Source organism: Toxorhynchites rutilus, chromosome 3 (assembly GCF_029784135.1).
Source record: "Toxorhynchites rutilus septentrionalis strain SRP chromosome 3, ASM2978413v1, whole genome shotgun sequence".
Classification (NCBI taxonomy): Eukaryota; Metazoa; Arthropoda; class Insecta; order Diptera; family Culicidae; genus Toxorhynchites; species Toxorhynchites rutilus.
The window spans coordinates 226,569,337-226,595,137 of NC_073746.1; the positions used below are offsets into that span (position 1 = coordinate 226,569,337).

Here is a 25,801-nt window from a genome sequence, read left to right on the forward strand (position 1 = left end):
TTCTCTGGAGAGATTGAAATCTGTTTAGACTTATGAGGGGAAGGGCTCCATTAAAAGGAAATTCTCTTAGATAAAAAACAGTTATTAAGAATGAGTACATTATTTTGAGTGAGCGGAAATAGATTTCATTATAATTATGTTTCAGTGTGAATAACATACACTGTACAAATTTATTACAACAACCGTTAGTATAAATGGTAGCTAATGCAGTCTAGAGAATCAAATGTACCTTCTCGCCTGGACCAGACGGCATTCCTTCTGCTGTATATTGCTCTTGTTGAGCTGCTGTGTAAAATATTTCAGAAATCACTCGTGAAAATCGAAATTTCCAACAGTCTGGAAGGAGTCTTTTATGGCTCTGGTTCACAAGAAAGGTTACAAACGAGACATTAAAAACTATAGAGGGACGACTAACCTTCCATCTACCTAAAAACTGTTTGATATAGTCGTGAGAAGCATCATTCTCGAGCGCGCCAAATGCTACATCTCCAGTGATCAACATGGCTTCATGCCTGGACGTTTGGTTACCACTAATATGCTTAATTTTACAATTACCTATTTTGAGCAATTGGAAAATGGGGCTCAAGTAAATGTCATCTATACTGACTTTAAAGCAGTCTCTGATGCAATCAACCATGATATCCTGTTATAAAAACTATTAAAACGTGGTGTGTCAGAAAAATTAACCTCGTGGCTTCGATCATGTTTAACTGATGGCAGTCTGCGTGTAAAATTGGATTCCACTACTTCTTCGACTTATACGAATATGTCAAGTTTCCTAACTGATACCGTCGAAACAAGCTTTCGATCAGTAATCCCAAGTGCTTGGTAATATCATATTATCGCAGCAAACAACCAATCACTTACGACTATACCATAAACGGAGAAAATTCACCAAAGAACCGATAAATTCAGTGATCTAGGTTTTTTCTTGGACCAGAAACTAACGTTCAACCTTGATCACTCTGCTCTGATCTCCAAGGCTTAGATTTGTGTGAAAAATCTCAAAAGACTTCTCTGATTCCCATTGCCTGAAGGCTCTATATTGCACTCTGGTACGCCCAATCCTGGAAAATGCTTCGATGGTCTGGTTTCATCATTAGTTAACATGGAGTTTGAGGATCGAATGTGTTCAGCGCAAGTTCATCAGGGTCGCATTATGAAGTCTACCATAACGCGATCCGCTAAATCTTCCACCGTATTCTGATCGTTGCAATTTGTTGAGGTTGAAAACCTTGTAATGTCGACGGAAAAATCAACAAGCGGTTTTTTGTTTGTTTTGTTGCAAAGCTTCTGAATGCTGAGATCGATTTCTTGAGGCTTCTCTCGCAGCTGGATATCCGAGTGTCACCGAGGGCATTACGAGCTAGAACGTTGCTTCAACCACGATGTTATCGAGCAGACTTCGGGTACAATGAACCACTCCCAGCTATGATTCGTATGTTTACGACTGTCGAAGATTTGTTTGAATTTGGAGAATGTTCCGCTCAATTTCTCTCACGAATATGAAACATTGTATAATTTTAAGTCATTTCATGACATTGACATGACATTTACTGACATTAACAAATTAGAAGAAACTAACTGACCCTGCAAACGTTGTTCTGCCATATAATTTATTTTAAGAGAATATTTTGGTTGGTAAAAATAACGAATATATTTCAAGAGAGTTTGTATGTTATCGTTCAGATCTGTAAAATTCATCTAAATGATGATTTTCACAGCGACACATATATATTCATACCCCTTGTTTTCGAATTTTCCCTTTTTATTTTAAATATTCTTCTTATATATATATAAAGATAATTTGTTTCGAATTTTTCTAATCATCTCAAATATTTTCCAAAGTACTCTATCATTCTAATTTGGGTGAAATAAACTCGAAAATATACAGACCGTGCTGTCTGATCAGCCGTTCTCCTGTGATGATATTTTAAACGTACGTGAGAAAATCATTCTTTTATAAAGGGTGAACACGAAATTATTGCGACACATTCAACAGGGCATAACTTTTTTACCATTGGGTAAAAATCAACCAAATTTTGCACACTTTCTCATTGATGTGTATTGTCTGCATGCTGTCAAACTCGAAGTCGTGTTTGTCGATTCAACGAAAATGGAGGTGAGCCAACGCGAGTTGAGAGAACAAATTCTTTCCAAACACCTGGAATTTCCTAACCTGTCGCACCGGCAGTTGGGAAAAATATTGCACTTTCACCATTCAACCGTCTCCAGAGTGTTGAAGCGGTTCCAGGAGCGGTTGACGGCAAAGGAGCTGGAAGAAAACCAGGACCGGAGAACAAAAAGACGGAGGGAAAGGTGAAGCGTATGATTAAAGCAAATCCCAACGTCTCAAACCGTAATTTGGCTAAAAAGATCGGCATGTCGCAGAGCTACGTCCAGAATGCAAAGAAGAGAGCTGGACTACATACATACAAGGTACAGAACTTCCCAAACCGCGATGAGCGGCAACAATCGACGGCTAAAACTCGGGCACGGAAGCTCTACGAGAAGATGCTGACAAAATATGGCTGCTGTGTGATGGACGACGAAACGTGTATAAAAGCCGATTTTAAGCAAATTCCGGGGTTGGAGTTTTTCGCCGGCAAGAGCAAGTTCGATGTGGACAACAAATTTAAGAATAAGAAAATGTACAAAGTTCGCCTCCAAATATCTCGTTTGGCAGGCCATCTGCTCTTGCGGACTGAGGAGTGAGCCTTTCGTGACAAAGGGCACAGTAAATGGCGAGATCTACAAATCTGAGTGCCTCGAGAAGCGCCTTTTGCCGTTCTTGCAGCAGCACGACGAAGCTCCGCTATTTTGGCCAGATTTGGCATCATGCCACTATTCTAAAAGTGTCCTGGAATGGTATGAGGCCAATTCTGTCCATTTTGTTCCAAAGGACATGAACCCGCCAAACTGTCCGGAGCTGCGCCCGGTGGAGCAGTACTGGGCAATAATGAAGCGGGAACTTCGGAAGAGCAAGAAAGACGAGAAGGACATGTTAAGAAAATGGAAAAAAAAACTGAGAAACTGGTACCGGATGACACTGTACATACTTTGATGGAGGGCATCAAGCGAAAATGCGTTCAATTTTACACTAAAGGCTCCATCGATTAACTTTTCTTCTGATTTTTGAAGTAAATATATGTGTAAAACTACCCTAAAATTTTGGTTCGATTCTAAACATTATAAGAAAATTGGCATGACATTTTCGGTGTCGCAATAATATCGTGTTCGCCCTTTATATAAAGATAGCGATTGTGGTGTATTTCACTTCTTGTACGAGATGTGCTCAAAAAATATCGCGAATATTGAATTGACGCGGGTTACGTATGTACGATATTCAATTATTTTGTGGCATTATCTGCCCATGTTTGTATAGGAGACGTAAGCGACAAAATGAACAAAATCGGCTTTTTCACCGTTTTGCATTCTACGCAATGTTATACGTTTGCTCAACATGCAAACAAACATTTTTTGTTCGAAAATATTTGAGCAATTTAAAAAAAACCTTTCCGAAAAATCACAAAATCAAAATCATAACAAACGTAGTTTCATACATCGTTCGAAAATCAAAAATTATAAGTATTATGTGCTATAAGCAGATCTACATTTGATTCACATTCTTTGTAGAGTCCAAACATGCCTGTCACGATAGTGTCTTATTACTTACTGTTTCCTAATAGATGAATACAAGAAACCATTGAAACACTGCTCATATAATTACTATTTTCTGTACGCTGCACTTCGATGAACAAAAAGAAGCAATTGAGTTTTTTAATGTTATAATTACCTAAATTGTTATAATGTTATAATTAAAAAAAATTTTAAATCTTCATGCAGATAATGAAACGATCAGATCAGTAGTAAAATTAAAATAATATTCTTAGCATTATAATTCCTCGGATTTGACATCGAATTATTCCACATACTCAGCATTTACAGCATATACAGATTGATCGTGATATCGGTAAATCATGTTGCTAAAATTACCAACCTTACAGATTGTCTTTACAAATTCAATTAATTTAAAAAACATGAACCTACTGTTCTTATAATATCCCAGAGTATTCAGGGAAAAAGTACTATTCTAGACTCGCAACAAATTCAGAGCACCTTTTCCAGACATTTCTCTAAATTTATTCGAAACCTTTTTGATTTTATCAGATAACCACTGAAACTACCGACGGAGACGTTTTGACTATTATCGGAAATGTAAATACTAATACTACAGACAGAGAAACCTGGTGATTACGGCTAGCTATGCGAAGTTCGTCACTTTTACTTCCATTTTTTGGAAGAATGTCGGGAGTGAGAATTGAACTCGTGACCTTCAGCGTGAGAGGCATGGATGTTACCACTACGCCAGATCGCCTCCACATTGAAACGATTGATTGTCTGCATAAATAGACGTAAGCGTTTTCCAAATGGAAAAAATATGTTTTAATCCGCAAAATATCCTAGGCCCTCTTTTTGCCGATAATGTCCTTCAACTGGACAGATTATTTCATCGTAAATTTGCATAGTTACGCTTGTAGGCAAAAAAAAAACAACAAAATTGCATTTTCCCAACACTAACGGTGTTGGTGATTACGTCTTCTACGCAAACATGGACAGTTATGTTAGTACTCATGTTTCTCACTTATGCCGACAAGTTCGGCCATTTTGAATGTTTAGCTAATTGTTGACAGCTGCTTTGCTTGCACGTGTTTGGGCTCGTCTTCGATTTTTACGTATTGAAAAAAATGGTAAATGGTGCGTGGATACATTCTGAATGTTGGCTGTGGCATACGGAGAAGCTACCTTGGACCGAAGCAGCGTTTATCGGTGGTACAAAATTTTCTCAGAAGGCCGAGAAGATGTGAATGACGAAGAGCATGCCGGACGCCCGAGCACTTCAACAGCAGACGAAAAAATTGATAAAGTGAATAAAATGGTATTGGCCAATCGTCGAATCACCGTTAGAGTAGTTCTGAGGACCTAGACATATCGATAGACTCGTGCCATTCGATTTTTAGCAATTATTTGGGCATGAGACGGGTCACCGCGAAATTCGTCCCAAAATTGCTCAATTTCGACCAAAAACAGCATCGCGTGAGCATTGCTAATAAGCTGTTAGACTCTTTCCGCGACCTGCTCCAAAGGGTCATAACTGGTGACGAATCTTGGGTTTATGGTTATGACGTGGAAACCAAAGCTCAATCATCTCAATGGAAGCTGCCGCACGAACCAAGACCGAAAAAAGCGCGCCAAGTTCGGTCGAATGTGAAAGTTTTGCTTACAGTTTTCTTCGATTGCAGGATCATGAGTTCTTGCCACAGGATAGAAAAGTTAATATGGAATATATCCTGCAAGTTATGCGCAATTTGCGATAAGCAATCCGCAAGAAACGCCCGGATTTGTGGAAGAACAAAAATTGGCTTTTGCACCACGATAACGCCCCTGCTCACACTTCGTTGCTAGTGCCCGACTTTTTGGCCAAAAACAACACACTAATGATGCCGCAGCCACCATATTCCCCAGATCAGGCTCCCTGTGACGTTTTCTTGTTCCCGAAACTGAAGAGGCCCATGAAAGGACAACGCTGGGGATTACTTTGAAGGGAATAAAATAGATATTCATGAATAAATAAATAATTTGAAAAAAAACACAAAATTCGCGATACTTGTGAGCACACCTCGTATTGTTCTCTTTTGCTTTCTTCAGACTTAGATTCATAAGAGACGAAACAACATACACTGAAAACAAAAATTCGTATGAATTCATAATACTGAATCCGTATTTCCTGAAAAACCGAACAAACCCGTATCTCCGACGGTAGGGCTCACGAAGAGTTACCTTTCATTAGCCAGATCCAATAGCAAATAGCTTATTAGTTTGATTCAATCGAACACGTTGAATATATAAAAGACACACAGATGATCGTATATTCAAAAAAACAAAATAGTCCATTTGCATAAACATTTTGCAGAAGATTTCACCGTTGCATCCTAACAATCTTCCGGTAGCCAGAGAACACCACCCATATCGATGATTGACTGCTCGTGCCAGTAAATCGCCACCGTTCCGACTGTAATATTCCGCAATGCATCCGCGCTTGGAAAAGCCGACGTAACGTTGTTTACTTCCCGCGATTGTCATTAGGAAGCCCAACGCCAACGAATTACACCCAGCCAGCGAGCCAGACTTCGGTCAGGACTGCCACAAGGGATTTCAATTGGCGCAAAATTTATGAGTCACTACTGCCACCGCGCTGTCATTAGTTAGCCCGTTGGTGGCGTAGTGACGAAATCCGACTGTCGGTACGGAAGACCAGGCAACAATTTATGGTACCGCATTCCGTAGCAATTCCGCATGATGCCTTCCCCAAACCCGTTGGGCGGCTGGATTTCTCGGGTTGTCAGATTGAATGAGTGCTAGAATTGGTGCCGCTCGGGTTAATCAGTATGGAAGCGAAGTGTCAGAATTCCCCACAAGTCGGGTGAGGCATTTTAAGTATGTTTCGTATAGGTTAAACAGAGTTGAATCACATCAAGCTACTAATTAAAAATGTATTCAAAACAAAACAATAATATAAGAGTAAATTACGACCAGACTCCGAAAATATGATGATGGTAACGAGTCATCCTTTCCCTCCGAATGCTCGAATATTATTTCACTCATCCACCGCACACATTCGGATCGCTAGGGGGGATTGTTTTGTTTTCATTGGGAAATGGAAAACCGCGAAAGCATGGCTTTTCAACCTGAAACGATGGCCATTCTACGAACAGAAATCGTTTTATACATTGGCACGTGAATAAATTGATCCGGGTGGACGATTCCGTTTCGATTGGTGGTGATGTTCATTCAGCCTTATTAGTGCAATTGATGCAACTTGAAACCGCTAGCGAATCTCATTGATCGATCTCACAAACGATATGCTGGAAAATTTTCACATTCCGATGAATTGATCCACCTCTTCGAAACAAAATTTAATTAATTTCATATTGCTCTGATTCAAGTAACTCAAGTAATTAATTATTGTTCGTTCTTTTTTATCTTCTCTTTCTCCCACAAAATTTGAATAACCACATCATAGAAGCGTAGTCAAACCGTCTACACCGGCGTGAAATACAATAAGCTCGGCAGCAGAAGCCGTGGCAAGAAGGCTTCGAGCGGTGGCCGAACGACCATGAGGATATCAATACCAGCCGATGCTGATGATTTATTGGAACCAATTGTAAATAATTCCGAAGACGACGACGAAGATGACGGTGGCGAGGAAGAAGAGATGAATGAGCTGGAAGTGGAAGAGGGCGATGAGCGCCACGAAATTGGTCACGATAGCGCCAGTAGCGGTCGCCCGGTGGCCACAGGCTACAAACAACCCCGACGAGGGACGAAAGAGCACACGACGCGATTCGCGAGGACTTGAAAGTGTCCTCCCATGGGAACGACCAGAATGGAATGGACAGGGCGCAGGGATTGGTAAATGTGTGCTATAATAGGCGTTAACAAATTACTATAAATATTTACTTAAGCGAGAGTAAACGAGAGAAAGAGTGAGGGGCGCAAAATCAAATGACACTTTATTGCTAGCGGGAAACAAATATGACGGCAGATTAAGCGAATCTAGCTGGAATGATTTGCTTCAGTTTGGGGTTTTTATTTGTGGGGAATAAAATAGAATAATGTACGCTAAACAAAAAGAAACAAAAATCGGAAAAATCATTCCCCGCGCGAGAGGAGTGCTTGTGTGTGCGTGTGCGTGGGACAAATGGGGTGTGATATTTTTCCCTTTTTTCAAATTCCGTTGTTTTTATACACTATTAATTATTATATATGAGAAATAAACTGACAAAAAAGAACGAATAACGTAGGAGGAAATGATTTATACACTGTTAAGGCACTTTTCAAATTCCAAGACAGCAGCAGCAGTAGCAATGATTTAGTGCGTTCCACAGCTGTCGAGAAACAGAAAAGGTTGACGCGAAAAAAAGGTGATTCACAGCAAACGACGCTTCGGTTTCAGGTATGGAGCTGGTTTCGCTAACCCGAATGTGTCGTCAAAAATTAAGCTTTTCAGTTCACGTTCAAATCACAATAGGTTCAAACTTTCTTCCAACGCGCGTTGTTTCGAAAATAGATCAATTAATATTTTAAGTTATTTAGGAAATGTAGATCATAGGTAACTACAAATTCTAATACATGTGAGACAAAAGTATTCTACTGATACAATCCTATTTTATTTCAATTAAAAAACCAGCGAGCAACGATTTTTTGATATTCATTCTTAACAAGGCTTTATATCAAGATATTTCAAAATGGTGTTCGGGGACGAGTTCACACAATCGATGCTGACTATCAGACAAGCCGATTCCGAAGATAAAAACTTCACGGGGAAGACAAAACGCTGTGCAGAAGATTATTTCAAGTTTTATTTTGAAACACCGAACAGAGACTTCGAACATTTCAAACCAATCCATTGTGCTCCCAGAATCATTTGTTGGTAAGTGTATATATTTTACCTAATTGGAGATGATTGGCTCAAACTTTTGCTATCTTGCTATCTATCATTTTACGACCGTTTTTCACATTGAACGTCCGAATAGGACTGATTCTTCACAGCATCTGGAGATTAGGTCATATTTTTCAGTCTTGACAGCGAATATGTTGTCATCAGAGGAAGTGAAACGATTATGATTGTAATATGAATCGATAGACTCGAATTCTGTCTAATTGAGTAATAATAAACGAACTGAAATAACTGGAGAAAAGATACTATTTTCTTACCACTTCTTGGTACACTGTTTTGAATTCTACATTGTGTCAGTGTCATGCTTGTTTGTACGGAGAAAAACAGGTTCTTCTCAGGATGTGTACGTGTTTATTGGTGCAAATATCACACTCTTTCAGATATTACCGATCCTGGACAATGATGATCTTTATCATAATTATTCCTGAAATTACCATAATATATTATGTCAGACCTATTAACAACTTTTCTATGAATGGCTTTCGATGACTTTTGAGGACCGAGCATATGTCGCAATTGTAGAGTCCAATTTCTGATGAAGCAAACAAATTGGAATGTATACGTCGTAACGTTTACATTTATGGAATTTTGAACAACTGTAACATTCCAATCAGAGAGGATATACCTGAAATGAATTTTGGAGCGTTTCTGAGAGTGACGAAGAGATTGCGGGGGAGCCTGGTCCATGAATGACCACATGATGTTTGAAGTGGTGAGTCTCTGCCATCTCTTTAGGGTTTAGGGTGAGAAATCAATCAACTTACCAGTTCATTGAAATTTTGGGGGAATTGAGGAAATGATTTTAAGAGAAACAATTGATCAAATGTGTGAAGAATCCTATATATTTTACAAATTTTTGCTTGGCTTTTGATTTGATTCTCTTTTTTCATCTCCTACTTTGACCTTTTATCTGTTTTCGCTAACATTAGCTTATTTCCTGGCTTCTCTTGTCATTTTTCCAATAGTATATTATTCTTCCTTTATTCGTTTCCGTCGTATTCTTTGTTTGATCCTCTCCAGCTTGACATTCTCTCGATTCGATTGGTTTGTCTTGCTATACTATTCCAGCATGTTGCTGAATGTCTCTCTCCTCTAGGCCAAACGAGCACATCATCGACAGGATCGCTAGGCTAAAGATCAGATGTTACGTCCATACCCTCCTTTTGATTTCCGTCAGGATCTTCAATATTCGATTCTATAAAAATAAGTTTATTGAAACCTTCTCACGAAAAATGGTTAAAAACATTTACCAAGTGCGGCATCCTTGTTGACCATTCCAGTTGCAGTTTCACTTTCGTCAAAAGAGAAGTTAATAGAAACGCTACCGCAATGATTGAGAGGCGCCGTAAACATAAGACCTTTACACGAGTGCTTAACAATTTCCAATTAAAAGCAATTAAAAAGCCAGTTCCTCCACAGGGCCTTTCGTGTGACCAAAGGTTGAGATGGTTGTTAGTGAACCCAGATAGAACGTCTTCATCCAATCGCATTTTGATGTACCTATGCAGCTGTTGGTACAAATTCAATAATGTTTCCTGTACCACTTGGTTTATGTTCACGATCATCAAAATGACACTGTTGACTCGATACCGGCGAAGTTTTTTCTACACATTTGCCATACCTCTTCCAAAACTCCAAGAGAACAACCAATTTCCTTTATCGAAATTGTTATTTTCGAAGTAAACATTGCAGGCACGAACGACAGAACCTCAGACCACACTGGCACAGGAATCGCGATCCATCAAAATTCAAAAAAATACTTGAACTGATCTAGGAAACCATTGTCGGGCCATCTCCTATCCCATGAAACTTGCGGTAACATTGGAATAGAAAAATTGTTTGTGATTCCAAAGCCACCGTCTTCAATATCGATATCTCTTATCGCAGCTGTTCAAAGTTCAATAATATATCGAAAAATCTTTCATACGTCGTTTGTGTCGAAGCGCAGTGTCCAGTGATAAATTTAATATGTATCATCAGAATCAGGCGTGATGAATCCTCTACAGTAGTGAAGAGGATTCATCACGCCTGATTCTGATGATACATATTAAATTTATCATTTACATCATTACATTCTTTTCGTATTCGACTTCGAACAGTGCCTTGTAAGAAGAGTCCAGGTTTTGGGATCTAGAGAAACAGCCCATTATCACGAGTACCAATCATTCCGCATTAGCATATAGCAGTACATCAGCATTTGTAATGCTTGTGAGCCTAATACCAACATTGTTAACGCATAATACTAGCATACGGTGTTAAAAAGCACTCTAACATAAGCATTGATAACACCAATGACAACATAGAGACTTCACTGAGTATTGTAAATCTGCAAACAGTGATTGAAATGTGATTATTACCAAATAAAATCAAAAATTTTCAGTTGAAATTAGATTCTAATTTTAGAAATCAAAAGGGAATCAGATAAGAACAAAAGTAATGCTTATTAAAAGCAATAGCTGTAGCATGAGTTACATACTGGTTACATAGTTGTTCGTAGGAATCATGACGCATTTCATAATGCGACAATGGAATTTGACTTGAGTCTCAAGGAGAAATTCGAGAACACACTAAATTCTTTTTTATGTGATTTTTTTCGCGATTTTTTTACGCGATTCTCTCGGAATTACGCGATTTTCTTGAAATGCATATCGTCGTCTTGATAGGAAGAGAGGATCTGCGGTGCGCGTATGAGTGTGGTTGTTAATCAGGGAACTTATTTCCCTGGATTTTTGTTACTTTTCGAAAATCTTGCCTTAAGGGCTCTCTCATGGGCTAAGCCCCTAGACTTCAGCAAATCCCGACTAGGGCAGTCACTAACCCTTCAGAATCCGACGGCTCCATAATGGTCCGTCCGAGTGAAGTAAGTGGTTTGCTTTTCGGTTCGGGATTTGCTCTGTTATTCTTACCAGTGTTTTCGACCTCCTTCCCTGTTATAACTCTAGCTTAAAATTGAAATGGAGAGAAAAGATTTCCCTTCCCTACACAGATAACCGAAACTGCATCGGTTATCTGCCTGCATATTTGCTACCTAAAATTCATCCCATGGTTTCCATACTTCGCTGGTTTCCTCCTGCTGGCATTGTTTTGTTATTTAATTGCTCATTGCGCTTCAAATTTGTCGCGTAAAAAAAGAATTCAGTGTACTTTTCTTTTTTTCCATATTCAGCTAAATTATGTGTTATTAATAATCCCAAATTATCCGATTGAATTCTATAATCTGGAAATCAGAGTCTGGATTACGTATCTGGAAACTAAAATATACGATATAATATTATAGAACAGGACCCAAAATCAGTATCTTGAAGCTGGGAACTTATTCTGGAATCAACATTTTGATCTGGAATCTGGAAGATGGAATCTAGATTTTCCGTTTCGGAGTCTTCAAAAATTACATTCGTAATTTAAAATCTCGAATCAGTGATCGAAATCTTCAACCTAGGTTTATAAAATTTAATCGAAAATCTGAACGGTATAAAAATCGAAATTCTGAAATCAAAAATTCGTCATCCATCTGCGTTCAGTTTTCGTAAATCGGACCCAAATCTGGGAACTGATTCTGGAGTCTGACATTTTGGGTCTGGAATCTCCAAAACAGAATTAAATTCAAGAATAGGAATTTGGATTGTCAATTTAAAAAGTACATTCGTAATTCGGAATCTCAGGATTGGAAATCTAGTTGTGGAATCTGTGGATTCTGCCACCACTTGCCGTCGTAATCTGAGTTCAGATCTGCATCTGAAAATCGTATATGGTATTCAAAATTTGTAAGTTGGAATGTTAATCCATAGCCAATGAATGCCGGCATACTCGCGACATTGCAAATATTCTAAAAAATCGAATGCCGCCATACATGTTTCACGGGTTCACAATCGGGTTCACCAATACAACTATACTGAACTGAATACCAAAAGCTGAATCTACATCAGAATCTTACACTGTAAACGAAATACTGGAATGTACAGTCAAAATCAATGTGCTAAAATGTTTTGGCTTCTTGATTTGTTACATTAAATGAGCCTAAAAAAACAGAAACAGAAAATGCGCTAGGCCCCCATATGGTATATCATTTGTGCAATATGAGTGAGCGAAACAAGAGACACATGGCAAATAAGCACGCATTAAAGCTTTTCACATATTCGCGGCCCAGACAGAGAAAGATATAGATCCACGTTTATAACATTTTTCATACTCTTAGAAAACGCTTTCCATCCTAGTTTTATAATCAAGTGTAATATTATCATACATTTATGCAACAGCACCAGTAGCTATGTGGATAGCGTGAACGTGTGAAACAGCCTTCCATTCTAGCCGGCCTTGGTTCGATCCCCGTTGTCGTCGTTTGGACTTTTTTTTGTGCAATCCCAAAAGAGATTGAATAAAAAGATGCTTTTGTTTGCTCATTTCACGCTTCAGCACACAAAAACGGAATCCACATCTTGAATTTATATCGGACATTTTGAAGATGAAATTAGGATTTTGGAATCTGATTCTGGATTCAGTACCCATAAATTAAATTCGCGGTTAGGAATCTTGAATCACTGATTGAAATATAGAACCAGCTGGAATTAAATATCTACATTCTGAAATCTGGAATCTGGGATTTGTTTTTTTGCAATTTTCGGGAATCGAAACTGAATCTGCATCTTGTATCTCGGAACCTATTCTAAAATCCACATTCTGGAGTCCGGCATACGGTTTCTGGAAGCTGATTCCGGATTCTAAATTCAGAAATCTGATCAATAAATTTGTTGGAAATTTGATCCTCAAACCCAAATTCTGCAGCTACATCGGGATCTGAGACTGTTAACAAGATTCTGAAACTAAGAGTTTCGAGTCTGGTATCTGCTTTAGAAAATCAGATTTGAACCTGCACCTTGAATCAGGAAACCTATTCAAGAATCCACAACTGGAGTCTGCTGTTTATATCTGGGATTTGGAAAACGAAATTCGGTTTTTGGAAGCCTATTCCAGTTTCTGAACACAGAAAATAACATTCGTGATTCAGAAACTTGAGTCACTGATCGAAACCTCAAACGTTTGGAAACCAAAGTCTGGAAATTATAAGGAATCTGCATGAAAAATAGAAAATATAGGATTCGGTTTTAACAATCATCATTTTGAAATCTAAAATATTTCATCCACCTGGGCCTAAAATTCGAGTTGAGATCCGAATCTAAAATTTGTATCTGCTATTCAGGAAAAAAAAAACTCGTTCATTTCCTTTCTTGAGTTTCTGAAGCTGGATCTACATCAGGGTCTGAGACTATAAAGGGGCTTTTGGACTTTAGAATCTTTAAATTACAAATCTGCTTTCGGAAACTGAAATTTTTTTTCGCAACGGATACTGAATCTGTGCATCCTTTTCCGGAATCTACTTAAAAAGTCTGGCCATTGAAAGTGGGATTTGGATTTTTCAATCTGATTCTGGATTCAAAATTCGTAAATTACAGTCATAGTTTGGTACTTCGATTCACTGATTTGAATATCAAGCCAGGATTCAGGAATTAACATCTGGAATCAGGAAAATATAACTACGAATGGGGAGTTATGGCCTGTATACAAAATCTGAATGAGGAAACCAGAATCCTTAATACATATCATGAAATCATAAATCTGAATCTAATTTGAATCTAATTAATTTTGAAATTCGAATTCAATATTGTTGGAAGATAATTCTTGAATTCAGAAGATCAGATTCTGAAATCTAAAAACTGGAATTATCGGTACGAGGAGAAGTTATTCTTTCAGTAAATAATCATCCAGCGTTTTGAGTGATAATAGTGCTAAACGATTGATAATATTCTCCCTTTTCAGTTGAATTCTACAAACCAATCTGAATACAGAAATATACAATACAGAAAATCCTCAGAAATAGATATATTGAGGCAAATATGTTAGCCGATGTATGATTCTACAATTCTCTGTCAACTATCTTGTTCTGTTGAATCCTTATTTCATCCTTTTCCCCTAACATTTCACTTTGTCAACGTTCTGACTCATGAAACGCATGAAACGTTCTAACCTTATACTTCAATATTCAATCTTCGATCTGGGTCTGAACGAAAGTCAGGAATTATGAATTTCAGTCATTCGAATATAGAATCAATATCCGGAATCAACATCTAGGAACTGAAATTCAATAGTCCATATCATCATATGGGAATAAAAATTTATTCTAGAAACTACAACTTCTAACCAATGAGCAGAAATCTGAGTTTAATATGTTTGAACTGATTTTGGTATTCATAATGCAAAATTTGGGTGTTTCTCTCGCTTCTCAAGAGTTGCACACCGCATTCAACCTGAATCGATAAATATAATGTTCTACGTGAATGTCAACTTCGATAAAGTTGAAGGAAAAGATGTTATTACCATTATGCATAATGATTGAAAATTGAAAATTGATTGGGTGATTGAATTCTGAAGATTTTTTTATGTGATCAGAATTATTCTACAACAACATTCTACCAGAATTATTGTTCCTTTTCATTTATAACATAGTTAATTCTTTGCTCAAGAATAACTAACAGAAAAATATGTTCTTTCGTTCATTGACACAATAACAAAAGTTCGCTCCCAATGTCCAAATTTTGGTTATCTTTTATGTAACCAAACTTATCTAGTGTTATTATTACAACAATTCCACTGGCCTACACCAGATGTGTTTCCATCAATTTACGGGCCTGAAATTTCCATAATCGACGATAAATTGTATTAAAAACATTAGTCTTAGCACAATTTGTTCATATGATAATTAAATCTATTTGTGGGCTTCATTTTTCTTTTGCAGTACACCAAAGGTTAAAAAATGGTGTCTCAGTCGGCTTGCTGAGGTCCCATTGGAGAAATACACATTTTCTCATCGAACCCTCCATAGTTGCACATTCGTATATCCGAATAAATTTTATTTCATTCATTTGACAGCCCAATTGTCCGTATCATTTAAACACGAGCAGAAGTTTAGCATTTTTTACAACAATGACGCGATCCCACTTTAGTTAATAATTAAAATCAAATATAGTACAATTCCAAAACTGTCAGCTGTCTTGGATTGGTATCGGCTTGTACCAAGCAAAATTGTTGTGAATCGCCCGACGCTAGATCCCAACCACCAGGTAAAACGAAAATAAAAGTCCTCCGCGACGGGGACGAAAGTGTATTTGTTAATATGTAAAATAATTGTACAGAACAAAATGTTTAGAATGTTGGCACCTACAATAAATCGAATTGTGACACCGGCGACATTATCGCAAAAGAAAATAAAAACAAACGAAGCAAAGGAAGGAAGAGTGCGACCAAATGAGTGTGTGTTTGTGTAAGTAAGCATCATTGAATGTGACCTTATTTCCTATCTACCTGTAAGGATCTCTGTATATCTGAACGTGTTTTTTCTATCTAAGCAAGGTCAATTGGTGTGAGGTTAAGACGTTTCCCACTATGCTTTTTTATCGGTTCAAAAATATAACCTCATTTTGATTTACACCCACTAAGCTAAGCTTCCTAATCCATCCCAATTCATCAACAAAAAAAAGAGAAGCGTGTAAGCATATTGTAAATACCGTCACTCAAACGCTGACCATATGCTGCTGGAAATGCGCGGAACCAAATCGAGCTTTCAAAGGCCAGCGGAACCAACTTACGAACTCTGTTAACTTAGTAGCCAATCGTTGAATTGTTTCGAGTGGATTATTAGTTTACCCAAACTCACATTGCGCGAGGTGCGAAAGTGTGTGGCAATGGAGACCGCACCGTGGAAATCTATTATATAACCTAACTCGACTTTGCATGGAAATCCACAAGTTTATGTAAACGAATGAATCACCCGCGCGGTCAGACTATTGAAATAACGGAAACGCAAAGACAACACGAGGTGATACGGTGTTAAGTAGTTAATTGTTTATTACTCTTAAGAATAGTATACCTCCTTTTTGGAAATGAGGTTACCAACCTATGGAAGAAGAAGCGTGAGCGAAACAATGAAACCACACACGTGAATTTGAATCGTGCTTTAAATGTTTTGGTAACCGCTGAAAAAAGATGATGAAGATGAAGTGCTGAAACACACGTTGGCATACAAAAACTCATCGAGGATGGTTATAAAATAAAAAAAAACGAACAGAATACTATTTTGTAAAAAAAAAACAAATAAAAATGGAATCCAATTCGAATCTAAGCGTATTGTCTCATCTGGAAAGAAATCCCCTTTCAAGATTGGCCATCAACTCAATGCTTATTAGACGGAACCTCTGACCCCAATAAATCACTGTGTTGGTTTCTAGGCGAATCTTCTGGTGAAACTAGCTACAGGTGAGTAACATATGAAGTGAGTTGGTTTCAAATATATATGATTCTTTACGAGTTATTACAACATGACGGTTCTGAGGCATTCCACCAATCAACACGAAACACCAATTTTAATTTCATATTTTTTTATTTAACTGAAACTTTGTCAACTTGTTCGGCACTGGGTACGATGCCATTTTACGGTATTACTTTTTTAACACAATCACGACTAATTTTTGGTGTCATTTCAGAAAATAAGTCAACGAGCCTTATACTTGTCAACATAATATTTTCATCAAACTTACTTTTCAATAAATATGTTGTAACATGCGCTGTGTGGCAAGCGAAACCATCTTATTGAAATCACACCCAAAATTAATTTCTAGCAGGGAGGCGATCTGGCGTAGTGGTAACATCCATACCTCTCACGCAGAGATCACGAGTTCAATTCTCACTCCCGACATTCTTCCAAAAATGGAAGTAAAAGTGACGAACCAGCAGAAAAGTGTTAAAAGTCACTATAATAAAGAAAAAAAATTCTAGCACATATTTTGCCACCCTGATTTGTAATGTAATGTAATAATGACATTAAATGAACTTAAAAATAACAAAAAAATGCCATTCTCCCATACTAGTACAGCATTTGTATAATATACTAGCTGACCCGGTAAACTTCGTCCCGCCTAAAATTTGTTTTTTGTTATCAATACCTTCAAACATTCACGTTTTTTACTAAGCGCAAGTTCATGGGTCAAATCGCAGAACTGTTCATTGATTGATCTTCTAATCGACCCCGTTGAATTTACCTTTTACTATAAAATTCCTAGTACTTCTACCAAAACTCATCATTATAATATCAGATTATTTTCTGACACAATTCTCGTTCAAGATTTTTACCAACCACTTGCAAATAACATGTTTCCCCGTTACATGGAATAAATGTTTGATACAGAAAATATGATAGAATAAAGACAGCCCTAAATCGGAAAATTCCTTCCTCGAGTTTTGCTCTTATCAACATATTCGGCAATCCATTTTTTATTGCTATAGAAAGAAGATAAAGATATTTTGTTAGAGCAAACATCAAATGGACTAACAACGCTTGTCACTATGTAATTGTAGAACATAATGGAATTTAATTTTCCGAATTTTCCCTTTTTCCTTCAGACTTTGCCAAAAATTTTCAATTGTCATGTTTGTTTGGAATATTTTTGGTTGAAATATGTGTAACATTTTTATGAGACCCCCTCTCCATGCCAGAGGAGGGAGAGGTGTCATACCATCATAAAAACATTTCTAATACCAAAAAACCCTCACATCCCAAATTGTGCTTGATTAGTTCTCGAGTTATGCAGAAGTTTGTATTTCATTAGTATGCCAGCCCCCCTTAGAGAGGGGGAGGAATGTATTCATCATAGAAACGTTTCGTGCCCCCTAAAACCTTCACATGCCAAATTTGGCTACTTTTTCTTGATTAATTCTCGAGTTATGCAGAAATGTGTGTGTCATTTGTATGGCAGCCCCCCCTTAAAGAGGGGGGAGGAGTGTCTAACCACCATAGAAACATTTATTGCACCCTAAAACCTCCACATGCCAAATTTTGTTTCATTTGCTTGATTAATTCTCGAGTAATACAGAAATGTGTGTTTCATTTGTATGGCATCCACCCTAAGAGAGGGGGGAGGAGCATCTAACCACCATAGAATCATTTATTGCACCCTAGAATCTCCAGATGCCTAATTTGGTTGCATTTGCTTGATTAATTCCCGAGTAATGTAGATTTTTGTGTTTCATTTGTATGGCCCCCCTTAGAGAGTGGGGGAAGGGTCTCAAACTATCATTGAAACCTTCTCCGGCCCCAAAAATCCCTACATATCAATTTTCATGCCGATCGGTTTAGTAGTTTCCGAGTCCATAAGAATCAGACAGACAGACAGACAGACAGAAATGCATTTTTATATATATAGATTCTCTTTGATTAAATCAAATGCATCTACTAGTACTGTTTCATTGATATCATCAACACCTGAACAGTTTCTTAAAACCATTACTACCTTCCTCAGTGTTTTCATGCTGATGGTTCTAAAGCATCCCAATTCTGAAGATAGACTAGGACTAGCGAAATTATGTCGATTTGTAGGAGATACCATTGTGGATTTCCTCCAAACTTGACAAGAAAAATTTGTTTAGCTCATCTGCTGTTATGTAGTCATTTTCCGTATTACCGTTAAATTCAATGTTGATATCTCTATTGCCGCCTGGATTACACAAAGCTTTTATTTTTTCCACAGTTTCTTCAGATCATGCTGAATTGCGCTGATTTTGAACTAATTAATTGTTGGAACTTTTCAGTTCACGTACATAAATGTTTCTCCAGACTCTGTAAGTGTCCCAATTCTTAATACTGTTCGAACGTTTCGCTATTAATATATCGAGGCTAACGTAGAGTTGTATCAGGCCTTGTTTGCGCTGAATAGTGCTGAAATCCCCATTTCCCTAGCCGTCAATATATGTTTCATTGAAGAGCAAAGTGCTTCTTCAAGATTTTTGCAGCATAATGAAGAGAAAATACCTCTCCACTCGGCGATATTTTACACTGCAAAACAGATTCCAACTTGCGTTTCGAATAGTTATATAACTTTTTCTTCATTTCATGATCGGAAATTTTGCTGTCATGAAGATTCTCAATACCGCCATCGTCAAAATAGTAAACACTAAATCAATAGTCGTCGAAGTTGTTCTTGTTATCCTGGTGTGATCATTTATTCGTTGCCTGAATCCCGCAGCTTGGGTGTTTGCTATTAACTCATGAGACTTCCTATGTTCGACCCAATCAATATTAAAATCACCAGTAATGACGATTCTTTTCTGTTTATGAATTTGTATGTGTTGTAACCACACATCTTCCAGAAATTCTAAAAAGTCCTTGTCGCTACCACTAGGCGAATGGTATATTTAAGTGCAGATTCCAGATATTTCAGAACTTCTGACTTCTTCAGCTAGAAACCAATTGTCCCTGTATGTATTATTGTAAATTTCTTTAAAATTCAAAAAGCTCGAGATGAACATAGATACGCCTTTAGTATGCACAGACCTCGACAAACAATTCACCATTGCGTACCCAGTTACTTTGAAATCATTAAGATCGGTTAAATCCGTCAAATGTATATCAACCATTGTTAGTATTTTCAGTGTTTTTTGCTGGATATGAATATCTCTATTTCATCGAAATATGTGCGTATTCCTCCCACATTCAGATAAATTATATCATATCCTTGATAAATTTCTTTCTTGGATGGCTAGATGAAAAAGTTGCCTTTTCCTTTCGTAGTTACGAAGGAATATAGGACAGTTGGTGCTCCAAGTAAAATGTTTAGTATCTATGCACATTCCTCGTTCTTTTTTTAATTCTCATCTCATCCCAGATTTACAATCTTTGAATTGGTGATTTTTACCGCATTTCGTGCATAAATTAACTTCTGATTTGCAATCGGCAATGTTGTAACCATATTCTTAACATTTGAAACATCTCATCGAACCGTCGATTTTTTGAAGCCACAGAATCCTTATTTGGCTTCCATCATTTCATTATATATATCCCCATCGACTTCTATGATTTGTATTGATTGTATCTCACAGCGTCGTTACAATATATTTTCCTAACTTGAAAATGCTTGTTTTTCTGTAACAAAGGGTTTTGCTTCATCAACGTCATTTTTAAATCATTTACATTTAATTCTTCACTGAATCCAATCACTTTAATCGTCGGTTTCAGTGTTTCTGGTATTTTAACCTCATAGTCCTGACCCAACTTTTTCTCAACATTAACCTTTAATAACTCCATTGAGTTTTTATCCGAAGTAGAGACAACAACAGAGCCGTTTTTCCCGTTTCGTGTAGAGTCTGATTCCTGCTTTGTTTTTGGTTTCATGATTAGGATATTTCCCTGGTCAAAGTTTTGTTTATTGTACTAGTCCTTTATTGGCTACTCCTTCATTAGTTGTTTTCTCTGCATCCTTCAAGACCACAGCAAAACTCAACGGTGTTGTGTTTTTATTTTCATTTGCTGGCTCATCACGTCGACGCTTTTTCGAGTTTGAACGCATATTGTATCGTAGAAGTGTTACCTCTGCATCTGCGTTAACATTACGTTTTTTTAATAAATTACCAATTTCCGTTCTTACTGCTTCTTTGAGATAAAAATCGGATCGAGCTGAGCTGTACGAAAGACAGCAGGAAAACCGAAAAACCACATGTAAAATGCAACTCGTTAGGTACATAAATGAAGTCATTCCTTCATCGGATTGTGACTGGCGATTAGATGTAGATTTCGCGCATATATTAAAACAAAATTGGTCCATTTCGGATGGTGATAAGAAAAACCATAAAGAAAAATACAATGGAACAAATTCTTCTTAAGTCCTATGATTATTAGTCCTTCTACGAAATGCTACGACACCCTTATAAATTGATTTGCAGTAGTCTTGGCGAAAATAGTCAAGCTTTTGCGCCCGATGCTTTGTTCGTACTGCCAGCTCCACCTCGGAGTGGAAAGGTAATGGCGGGTTTACATTAGGGAGATCTATAGCTATAGATGGATTTATTCAAGTGAAAATAGGTGTAAACGGGTGAGAATAAATATGATACACTTATTCGAAGTATATATAACTTGAATAAATTCACCATATGTAAACGCTTGTGAATTTCTCACAGGAGAGAAATCACTAAAGTTGGATGCAGTTCTACTTCAGGTGAATAAATTCACCGAAAATATGAATATATTCATTATAGAAGTTCACGCTAGTGTAAACGGTGGATGCGATTTCTATAAATCTCATCATATTTCTTCACATGAATATATCACTAGTCTAAACCCACCCTAAGACATCGTGAGGCATTTCGTCTCCGCCGGATAAAGCCGATCAAGCATTTCAACATCCTCTATCTACTGGAGAAAGGCGAGAGTGTCGAATGGAAGTCTGGTTCCGGCGCCCGACGGAGCTGCGCGATCGTAAGGTGCAACAGTAGCTGAAGAGAAAGACCGAGAGCAAAGTGGTCTCATCGTTTCATGCCTTGAGCTGGAAGGTCGAAGCAAACGATCAAACGGTGAAAATGTACCTGACCAAAATGGACATTTTTATGCGGATCCGTTGCTGGTGGAGAACATCTTCCCGGCGAAGCGCTAAGTCGTCATAACGGGGAAATAAAAAAAAATGGTCAAAATAACACTAGAGGAGATAAACATGGTATCGTAAACCGCCAACCCTCCCTACGTCCCCCAGCAGTGAAAAATTTTGGACGAAAAAGAAGGTTCCACTAAAATATTTTCGTGGTCAAAACGGAGAAGCAGCTGATCACTAAAGCCACGAAAGAGCTAAAGAACATTTGACACTCTTGAAGATCAATGATAAAGATGCACTAATTCCACTAGTTTGATGTTTAAACGCAAAAAAAACAAGTTCTACGCTAAGGAATGCAAAAGTGAAAGAGTGTCCTAGAGTATCGTATTTGATCGGAAAATCCTCGCTCGGTCTCTGGACCTGAATCCACTACATTAAGAGTACCTTGAAGGGCAATAATAGTTTCCAAAAGTATTCAAGTGTAGTCCTTGAAAAAGGTTGAACATTCGAAATAACATATCAAATATATTTTTTTTATTTTTATCGCAATATAAATCCCATCCTAAATCCTAATAACATGCTAATAAGTTAAAGATGCAACTTTCGAACACAGACAGCCATCAACAGGCGTCACTATAAAGTTATTTTTTAAAAATATACTTGAAAAAGCGGTAAAAATCATTATTTAAAAACAAAAATCCTTCGTACAAACTCACAACCAAATGGTGAAACAAAGCACTATCGCCAACTTTAAATTACTAGAGTTGGGTTATAGTGCAACACAACCAAATTAGAATCTGAAATTTCCGCTCCGGTAGTTTGGTATTTTTCCAGTTCTCTTCGGGCGGAACTGAAATTCCAGAAAATACAGCACAACTATTAATCACAGACACGCTATCTGTCATGGCCAACGACAACGACGACGACGACGGACACTCCACATCGACTCGGGGGGACGAACAATGATGATTTCCCTTCAGGGCAAGCAAAAGGATGTTGATTCCAGAATTGCAGTCGCTTCCGAGAAGTACTGTCAGGGCGAACGACGCCTTCTCTCTCATCTCGCTTGAATGAGCCAAAAGTGTACAACGTTTTCTACACCATACTCTCAGAGCTGCTTTATTATTTTATTATTTATTCATGCTCACTTTTCAGCTTAACTAATAATTCATCCCGTGTGTCGCCCTGGTCAACTACTGCCGTTCGCCGTGGGTTCCTCGGGATCGACTAGACTCGAACCCTGTGGACGACGTGTTTGGCTGTCTCTTTCAAATTTGTCGTGTCTCACCTGGGAGTCATTTCCGCTTTCGTCAAGTTTCCCACCGAAGGGAATAGGGTTTTTCAGTAAAGGAGATTGGTTGCTAAACGGTTTCAGACGATTATCTCCTGCACTAAATATTTTAATTGAATTAAATAGGAAACCGCAGGTGGGAACGAATGACACAATAATTTGATCCACCGATAACGAAACTGTTATCGCTCACAACGCAAATTAAAATTCCAAATCAACTCTATTCGCTTCAACGACTCGCCAATTTATTCTCATTTGCCCTTAATCAAGCCACATTCTAGTCGCACCAGTGGATAGCATCCACCCAGTGCCCTGCGGCCCACTATCATCGTTAGTAATTATTCAAATTAATTATTCGTGCCCCGTCAGCGGGTTCAGCCAGAAAGAAACGGGCCCGATATTTGCCCCCCACTTTGCGCGAGTAAATCGTATCGATCTCCTTGACGGCATCCTCGATGGAATCCTTCCGGAGCAGGGTTACGGTGCAGCCGCCAAATCCTCCGCCGGTCATCCGTGAACCCAACACACCGGGCGCCCCAAGTGCGGCTTCCACCAAAATATCCAGCTCATGGCACGACACCTCGAAATCGTCGCGCAATGATTTATGTGATTCGGTCATTAATTTTCCCATCTTTGTGTATGTGTGTTGTATGTGGTGGGTGTTGTGCAGGGATGTGGGTGGATGTAATAAGAGAAGCCACTCACGTTTCGCCGGCGGAGAGTAGTGATTTCCGGTTACAAATGGGACACCATTTATATTTGTTTTTCATCCGTTCCAGTTGCCCAGGTGCGCCAATCATTGAAAGTTGCGCAAGAGGGCGTGTTTGCAGTTTTGTTTATTTCCATTCCATTTGGCCGTTGATGATGGCGGCGAAGGCGTGAAATGAGAAGAAAGGAACAAGATAAGGTAAATAATGTTGATGAAGCAATTCCCTTATTAATGGAGTGAAATTGTAACGAACTGTAAATTTTATTAATTAACATCCATTTTTAACTGTATAATTTGTTCCTCCGGGTGGGCAAATTTGTTTCATTGTGGAAAAATGAGGCACAAAATATGTGGAAAATGGGATCAACTGAATTTAATTTCGTATTAAAGTGAAGTACAGTAGAACCTCGATTATCCGCGAGCGGATGATGCGAGTTCCCTAGTGATTCTATGAACATTCTTGGCATTTGCCAGTGAGTGGTAGAGTCTTGCTCTTTTGTTTTGGTCATGGCTTTCACATTATCTGATCACGACCTTACAGATGGACAGTTCAATAATTTCTGTATTGATAAAACATAGTTTTCATTGCTAAAATATATTTTTTCGTGTTTGCACCTTATGTTTAGCCTTTCATTGTGTTATGCGCGATTCTCGTTATTCGCGGCGATCTAGTACTCCCTTCAGGTCCTCAACATCAACAAAGGATAATCGGGGTTCTACTGTACTCCCTTCAGGAGCTCAACATCAAGATAACGACTACAACCCACCTGTTCGAAGTTGTTCGCCTTCAACATCTCAGCCGCGAACGCCGTTCGCTTGATCTCGGTGATGACATGGCGAGCTCTCCTCAATAGCACTTCATCAGCACATATCAGCGCTGGAATTCCGTTGCCAGGAATTTTAATTCACATGTACCAAAAGGTTACGGGGTCGGTGTTTGTGTATGCGGCAGGGTAGGATGATGGTATGTAATAGTAGCCGCAGGTAGTGGCATCAGTTGATGGTCCATGGCAGGAAGATGCAGTGTCATTTCGGAATCAGTGGGTCGGGTCATGGTTGTTTTTAATGAGCAGCGATGTTGTTGTAGATTGAACAAAGGAAGGCGTTGGAAAATATGTAAAATAGCGTGAGAAAAAGGACATTCATTACAAACAATTCTTTGTTAGGAGAAATAATCATGCGGAAATCATTATCTAGATGAGGATCATTTGTTCCACACGCCACGTTCATCCGAATCTTCGTCAAAGTGTAATATTTTATCATTTTTATTTCATAGAAGGGAAGGTTAAGATTAGGAGAATGATAAAACTGATCGGTGTGAATTTTTTTCTACCAAAGTCTATAAACATATGATAAGAAATCGCTGGTTATTGAGGAGTGGAAGTCGGAGGAATAATTGCGGAACGGAATGTGTGACTTCGAAACTATCGTAAAAACTTTGTTGTCTCGCAAACGTGACGTGTTTCGGCATTCGATAATAAAATTATTTCGCTCGCTCCACATACAACATAACATTCAGCCCCGAGAATGGAAATCGGGTAACTTTCGTAATGACTTGACAGGTTGAGAAATTGGATAGTTTCTACCAATATAGAGGAGTAGGGTAAGTGAGGGTAATTTGGACCCCCTAAGAACATCGCCAAATATTTCCAAACCAATACGGTCTAAATCAAAAAAGATACACTGTACACTGAGCTATACATGTTTTCTCTTAATCAATCATGTTTAATCATTATATCAAGCTTCAAACTACCAAATATATACAGTATCGGACAAAACATTAAGAGCACTGCTCAAGCAAAAAAGAAAATGACAAAACTTAAAAAAAAATCCAATACAGTGCTTCAATCCATTTATAATATTTTATTTGCATTGTT

General features: G+C 38.1%; 2 protein-coding genes across 9 annotated transcripts in view; one reads left to right on the plus strand and one right to left on the minus strand.

Annotated features, from left to right (window-relative positions):
- Window positions 1-15,824, plus strand: part of LOC129774661 (furin-like protease 2) — a 698,121-nt gene extending 682,297 nt beyond the window's left edge. For all 6 annotated transcript variants that reach the window (XM_055778483.1, XM_055778481.1, XM_055778482.1 and 3 more), the window contains one exon: window positions 7,085-15,824. In XM_055778483.1, the coding sequence (XP_055634458.1) occupies window positions 7,085-7,420 (336 nt within the window). In that variant the 3' untranslated portion in view covers window positions 7,421-15,824. The remainder of the gene's footprint in view (window positions 1-7,084) is intronic.
- A 7,610-nt stretch (window positions 15,825-23,434) lies between these two features.
- The window catches only part of LOC129774664 (galactokinase-like), a 93,804-nt gene continuing 91,437 nt past the window's right edge, over window positions 23,435-25,801 (minus strand). For all 3 annotated transcript variants that reach the window (XM_055778493.1, XM_055778492.1, XM_055778491.1), the window contains exons 7-8: window positions 24,692-24,801; window positions 23,435-23,846 (exon numbers count right to left, since the gene is read on the minus strand). In XM_055778493.1, coding sequence (XP_055634468.1) covers window positions 23,547-23,846; window positions 24,692-24,801 — 410 coding nt within the window. In that variant the 3' untranslated portion in view covers window positions 23,435-23,546. The remainder of the gene's footprint in view (window positions 23,847-24,691; window positions 24,802-25,801) is intronic.